Genomic DNA, 7,268 nt, shown 5'->3' on the forward strand with positions numbered 1-7,268 from the left:
ACACGAGGTGGATTGCACAAACAGCCTTTTTCTTGTGACTTCCTTGCTCCATCCTCCTTTTGCCCTTTCTGCTGGATCACACTGTGTGGATGCTAAAGCCCCATCCTGAGAAACACATCCTCTTTACTCCCAATGGTTTGGTGAACTGTTTCTGAAATCTCTGACTCCAAATTCAGCCTTGAGCATCTACGTGACCTCCTGTTTCTTTCCTCTGCAGGCTGATGCCAAGATGGTCTGTGATGTCGTAAGTCGGATGGAGGACACAGAGCCCTTCTCTCCAGAGCTGCTGTCAGCCATGATGAGACTCTGGGCAGACTCTGGGATCCAAGAGTGCTTCAACCGGTCCCGGGAATATCAACTTAACGACTCGGCCCAGTAGTGAGTATCGCATCCATAGTCTTTCATGTAAGAAGCTGCATTTGAGCTTGTTGACTCAAGCTGATGACCTCACAGCAGTGGAACTGAACATGTCTCTGTGTACTGACTGGAATGTGTGTTGTGGCACAGACTGCTGCAAGGCAGAAAGAATCAGGCAGGACAGTCATGTCCTCTCTGGACAGTTCAGGGTCAGGTGGTGAGCCCAGGGCCAGGTTTCCAAACTGCTCCCAGACTGCTCAAGGTAGGTTTCTGCAAACATAGATCTAGTGAACAGAGGCAGATTAACCCCTGGGTGTGACTGATGGCTTCTTTATTGGATAGAGAACAGAAGGGTGTGATCGGGTGTGACTGATGGCTTCTTTGTCTATTGGATAGAGAACAGAAGGGTGTGATCACCTGCTTTGTACAGCAAGTACAGCTTTTCTTATGGTCATCCAGTGTACTGATAGGTCAGCTGGGTTACAGCCAGGGGTAAGGGACATCTTTGCTTGTCCAGTGGCATTGCATTACTCTTATGATACAGTCGGTGGCATCTCTACCATTAGGGACCACATCCAGATGTTTTTTAAAGGTGATTGTCTGAATCCATGGCTTTGATTTATCCTGTCATAAGGACAGGACATCTACCCATAAATGGCCGGTCTGGCTCCGATGAGATGTTGAGTGCCTGTCCAGTTTCAGTCCAGACCCATTTGTAAGGATAATTCATCCAATCTCTTTGCCTCCACCTAGGCCAGGAGGCTAGAGGTTTACTTACCACGATTTCAGTCACAGCAGCTGTTGCAGTGAGGTGGAATATCTCCTGACTCTGTGCTGTGTCTTGGGTGGGAGTCAGTAAAAGGTGGTTTAGTATAAGCACAAGGAACAGGCAAGCACAGAGCGATCACTTCCCCAGTTGTACCCTTGTCCCTTTTGGAAGTCAGGGAAATAGAGACTTCCCAATGGTGTCAGGGGAATGATACATCCATGCTTTTTGCCTTTCACAATATCCCATGTCAACAAGTTCACCAGCTGTTTCATGCACTTCTGGAGCTCTTACTGCATGTTTGGATTGTCTGGCATCTTTGCTTAGAGTTTTCCTGGATATCTATCAAAGCATGACTGGCATGGCTGCTGGTTTTGTTCTGTGTGGTGGTCCTGGTGGTGCCTAGTCTCCACCAACTCTTCCCATCCAAGCTGGCAGGGCACTTAGGGAGAGCAGCTGTTGCAGTGCTGCAGCAGAAGGTGAGTGATGACACGTCACTTGGCTTTGACTGAAAAACGAATGGGAAACCTGCAGATGTGTGGTTGGTGACACAGCATCTTACCCAACCATCATCACATCTCAGAGATGATCCTGGCATTATGCTGCCTTTTAATCAGTACTAGGTGGATGTCCATGTTTAATCTATATTTCATTGCCTGTAATGGCAAAATCAGCCTTCTCTTGCCAGCAACTTTTTCTTTTTTCTTTTGCACAGAAGAAGGGTATGATGGCATAAACATACCTTTAGAGATATAAATTATCTAAAATGCCAGTCCTAATTGCATTACAACCTTGTGGAAAATTCTTCAATTGTTTCAGAGCCAATTACCTTGAGGAAAGTATTTTGATTTTCCTTCCATGCAAGATAGCAGTTGAAAATAATAAGCAGAGCCCTCCCAATGTGACCAGCTGCTGGGCAATTCATCAGCAAGTGCTCTGAAACCACAAGCAGTTTCTAGACATCAGCTGAAGAGGCTCTGTGCTGTGGTATTTACAGCAATTTCAGTGTGGGGTTGCAGCCCAGCAAAATGAATTTCAGTGTCTTTGGCACAATCTCTTGCATCCAGAGGAGCATGCACAATCCTCCTGGCCAGGGAAGGGCTTTGCTGCCTCTCTCCTTAGCCACACTGAGTCGTGCTGTGGCTGGACACTTGTTTTCTCTGGGCTAGGTTGGATGGTAAAGATAGCAAAGTCCTTCTCATTAACAGACCTGCTGGTATTTAGGAGTCTCTGGTGGTTCCATCACTGGCAGCAAAGATGCTGTCACAGGGCAGGGCACTGTAACACATCCTCCTGCACCTCTAGGCCCTAGTGCCATCACACTAGATGGTGATGCAAATGAAAGCTCAACTGGCACTTACTCACGCCCAGTAGTCTCACAGTGAAAAGAGGCATATTTTTCATTTAATCCTTCAATGCTTTTGGGTTGTTTTCTTTTGCATGAGCGAAAGATTTGAGACTGTTTGGATTTTTTCCCACCCTGGGAAAGGGCTTGTCTTTATTGATACTGATAGTGGTTTTAAAACACTAACAACTACAAAATGTGTCTTCATTAGGGCTCAGAAAAATAAATTCCAAACAAGAACTGAATCTGAAGTTTCCCAAAGTTTGACAACAGTGACAGGCAGTGAGCTGGGTCATCACTTTTATTTTAGGCTTCTCTTAGTGTTAAGCCATAGGGACTGGTGTTTTGCTGGCAGGAGGGAAGTTTGCTGCAGGAGTTGGAGATCATGTTCCACGGCTGCTCAGCACATGTCACAAAGCCCAAAGGCTCCAAGTGACCAGGTTAGGTCATGGCCAGCACAGGTGGGACCTTCAGGAGTGCTTCTGGCACTTCCCTTCACCCCAGAAACCACTCGCCAAGTGCTCTGAATGCTTTTCAGAACCTCCCCCCGCTGCTTGGCCATTTCTAAGGAACCACCACCTGGGCTTCTCTGAGTCAGTGCTGCTGTTGTCCTTAATTGCTCTTCCAGTGCTTTACCTTGAGGTTTTTTTAATGGCTGGAACATAGGCCTTCTGTTACAGCCCCTGGGAGACCAAGTCACAGGCTAATCAACAGCCTGCAAGAGTCAGCAGTATGGCACTTACTAGTCTGTCATCAATTTCACTGAAAATAGATTTAATATTTTGCATTAGACTAAACAAGAAGTGAGTAATAGCTCTTCTCTCCCATCAAAGATGGGCAGGAGCACATTGCTTTCTCCAGTACATGTTTCCTAACAGTGTGGGCTTTCTGCAAAGCTTTGGTTCTTTTAGGCTCTAAAGTCCTCCTGTCCTCAACAAGGATTTCATAGCTACTGTGAGGGAACAGAAGAAAACAGTAGAAAAGATCTTTTCTTTGCAAAGGAAAAACATGACCGAGGAAGAGGGAAGGTTCTGTCATGGACCTCCTGTGTCTTGGACTGCACAAAGTAAAACCATAAGGATGGCAAGAGAAGGGAAGAGAGTAAGATCTAGCAGTTGGTTTCATCTTTTTTCATTACTGCATTTTTTCATAGTTCCCTAAGGCAAATTTACGGGTGAGTTGCGTTCCACATTCCTAATATCTTGATTATGTTTTTATTCCTACTTTGTGTCCTCTTCCTTTCTTGTCTCCATGCCTAGGAGCTAAATCTACCTCTGATCATCAAACAGTCTGGGCACTGCTGATGTCTTTTTCTTCTCTAGCCAGTTTCTGTCTGTGGAAGCACATCTGTGACCCACATTTTGCTTTCAAAATCAGCAAAATAGAGGTTTCCAGCTGGTTTCCTTAATCTGCTACTTTTGTTCAGATTTTAAAACTGTCTTGTGTTTCCCAGCCTCGAGTTCCTAACTAGCCTGGTCAGTGGAGTGCAGCACATAGGGCAAGTCTGATCTTAACCATCCAGGGATGGGGACCTGCTTTGAACAGCCTCCAAACTTCAGGGGGGAAATGGAGCAGACGAAGCATCCACACAAGCACCAATTTTCCATGTGCATCTCCAAACAGGCACAGGCCCTGCAAGATGTGTAGGCAGAGACAGTTTGCAAGTACACAGACACAAGAAAGCCAGAATCCATCTCAAGTTACTCTCCTCCTGCTTCCAAGTACTTTGAAAGATCTTTAGATAATGCCAGGGCTGTGAAACTACCGTGAAAATGCAAAATATTTTAGGCCTGCGTTCAACCCATCCATCTTCACACATATCAGAGGTGTCAGGGCTAGGAAGCATGTTGCCTTTGGCTCTCTCCATCAGGAGTGAAGGGAGGAAGAGATGCCTCCAGAGAGGGTTACAGACCTCACTGCTCAGTGTAGAAAGAGATGCAGTAGTGTCTGCTGCTCTACCACAGCTCTCCACAGACCTGACATCTCAAGTCTCTGCCAAATACCAAGCCCAAACTGGACAACACTTTGGTTACTCCATCTTCAAGAACTGCTCTGGCAGTGCCTCATAGAAAAGTGGCACCAAACTCAGAATAAAATACTGCAGTGCCTTCCTTCTCACCCCACCTTGTGTGGGACTGGCTTCTGATCTATTTTCCTTGCAAAAGAATTGTCTTTGCATGATGCTATCACCTTCCCTACTGATACTTACTGCATCCCACATGCCAACACACACTTTGCATCAAAAAAGCAGTTAAGAAAGTAGAGCCAGATGTTGCTGTGATGTGGTGAATAGCTTCCAGATTGAGCCCCGACAAGGCAGTATTGGAATGGGCTGCCCAGAGATGCTGTAAAATCTCCATCCTTGGAAATGCTCAACACTGAGCCAAGTTGGAATGGGCTGCCCAGAGAGGCTGTAAAATCTCCGTCCTTGGAAATGCTCAACACTGAGCCAACTGAGCTAGCTTTCAGTCTGAATTTAAATATGAAGCTGGCCCTGCTTTGAACAATGAGATGGGCCAGATGAACTCCAGAGGTCCAACCCACACTGGTTCTTCTGGGTTTGTTTTTTTCTCCTTGCTCTTCCTCTGATAACACTGAGTTTAAAAGAGAGAAAGGGTCTTCAGGGTTTCCTGCAGTCTCTTGTTCCTAGTCATGCAGGACTATGCAGCTCTATGGTAATGCTTACATCCTGCAAATCCCATGGTCTAAACGTTTGCCTTGCTAGTGAAGCCAGCAAGGTAAATGTTTAGACCAAGGGACTTGCGGGACACGGGCATTATGCACGACTGTCAGGCCATGATCCATTTTAATGAGCTGCAATTGTTGCTGGTGCACTCAGACTGAAAAAAAAGGAAAAATTATAGGTCAAGGTTTTGCATTAATATTCCTGTCAGATGCATAGATTCCATTTTCTCATCACAGCTTTTGCATTAGAATATGGTTTTCTGCACACCCGTCTTACTCGTGCCTGTCACTTGCACTCCCTTGCATTTAATTGGAGGCAGTAGCAGCATAAATGGAACAATCCAATTAATTGGGATGACTTGCGTTGAGCTGTTTATTGAACAACCCACCTTTGTGTCTTGGAGCCCAATAAAGCAGAAAGGGAAAATACATCAAAAGTGTAGCGGTAGATACATTTGTCTGAATTTATGGTTTAATTTACCCCAGGAAGTAAATATGACCAGCAGCTCTGAATAATTAAGTTCCCCCTACGATAAGCAAAACAAAACAGGTCCATAAAGGCCAGAGCTGGTTGACTGGAATCACCAGCCTTGCTCCACTCCCACAAATGAGATGCAAATCAATTTCTAGGGAGGAGCAGCTCTACAAGGTCTGCTGGTGCCGGGTCTGGAGTGGGGCTGTTTCTTGTCAGTGTGAGGTGGGGGAGATGTGGGCAGTCTGAGTTTCAGCCTGTTGTAATCCAGCAGGGCTTTGGCTGGGTAGAGGTCTCAGGTTTCATTATTATCCTCATAAATTAAGGAATTGCTGTTGTTATATGGTTTCATCTAGGGCCTAGTGTGAGGAGGAGGAAAAGCACAACAGGAAAGTCACTGTCTTTTAAATCAGCTGGATGTTTTCCAGCACCTCACCCTCAGCCTTCATCCACCTGGAACACCCAATTTCACCGAAATTAGGTGTAATCTCTCCAGGGGCTGCTTGTGTTGGCCCAGAGCAGAGTGGAGACCATGTCACTGTATCTTGAAGGTGGCTGTTAAGCAATGATAACCTTCCCAACCCACCAAACTCTACCAGGAGAGCATGAGGATTGAGCTCTCTTGGCAGAAAACTCACTCACAGGCAGAGATCTGCAGGACTCTGCATAGCCCTGCTCCATCATAAGACATTGGCACTTGATATAGTACCCACCCCACTTGGCCCCTCACAGACCCTGGTGCAGAGGAGAGCTCCACGCTGGGGTACAGCCACTCCACAGAGCAGAGGCCACCCAGAATCTTAGAGCCAAAGACAGGCTCTTCACTTTAACCTTTCTCAGCCACGCACGTAAGTCATAAGGGAAAGGGGGAACAGTCTCAAAAGACATTTCTTAGCCCAAGTTCTTGTAAACTCTAAAGAAAATGAAGGAGGAGGGAAATCAGGAAATCCCACATGAGCACCTGGTTATATCCCCCTCTTGGTCTGTGTGAAGGTATCTGAGATGTCATCAACCCCCCATGTGGGACACCAGGAAAACACCAGCAAGCAGAGCTCCAGCACATTGTTCGCTCCCTTTCCATCTGAAATACCAAATTCAGTAGGCAGCTCCACTAAAAACTCAGCACAGCTATGGATATGGATCTTGCAAGCAAAACCTGGTGGTACAGTGTTATCAATTCCCCACTCCTGATCCTTTACATCCCAAAATCCCTCTAAGATCTGTATGAAGAGACCCAGGAGATAGAGACTGGACTGCAAGGAGTAGAGAAGCTACATAGGTAGTTAGTTCATTCATTGAGGACAAAGACGTAGCAGTACCTGCCACCTCCCTGCCATTTTTCATTGCTGTGTTGCATTGTAACGGTGTTGTCTTTGGCCTGGGAATTAGTAAAATCTTGACATCTTGACTAGATAAATTGCTATTTAATGACTCACGATACCAATCAGGGCTATCCCCCTTTTTGCAAAGCTCCTACTCTTTCAGGTAGGAGCCAGGCAGTGGTTCACACTGCCTGGAGGAGGAGACACTGCAAGAATTTGGGAACGATCTCTTCTCTTTTCACATTTTGCTTAGCAATGAGGAGCAGCCAGCACCACCTATAAACACAGCACAAGGCATCCCCCCACAAGGAAACCTGCTGA

The 7,268-nt window shown here is 46.1% G+C and overlaps 1 protein-coding gene across 1 annotated transcript in view; it reads left to right on the top strand.

Annotated features, from left to right (window-relative positions):
* Positions 1–217: 217 nt before the first annotated feature.
* Positions 218–7,268, top strand: part of GNAO1 (guanine nucleotide binding protein (G protein), alpha activating activity polypeptide O) — a gene marked incomplete at its 5' end in the record, with an annotated part of 36,547 nt that continues 29,496 nt past the window's right edge. The window contains one exon of the mRNA XM_009081876.1: positions 218–378. Within this exon, the coding sequence (XP_009080124.1) occupies positions 218–378 (161 nt within the window). The remainder of the gene's footprint in view (positions 379–7,268) is intronic.

This window comes from Acanthisitta chloris, unplaced genomic scaffold, assembly GCF_000695815.1.
Source record: "Acanthisitta chloris isolate BGI_N310 unplaced genomic scaffold, ASM69581v1 scaffold3319, whole genome shotgun sequence".
NCBI classification, from domain to species: domain Eukaryota; kingdom Metazoa; phylum Chordata; class Aves; order Passeriformes; family Acanthisittidae; genus Acanthisitta; species Acanthisitta chloris.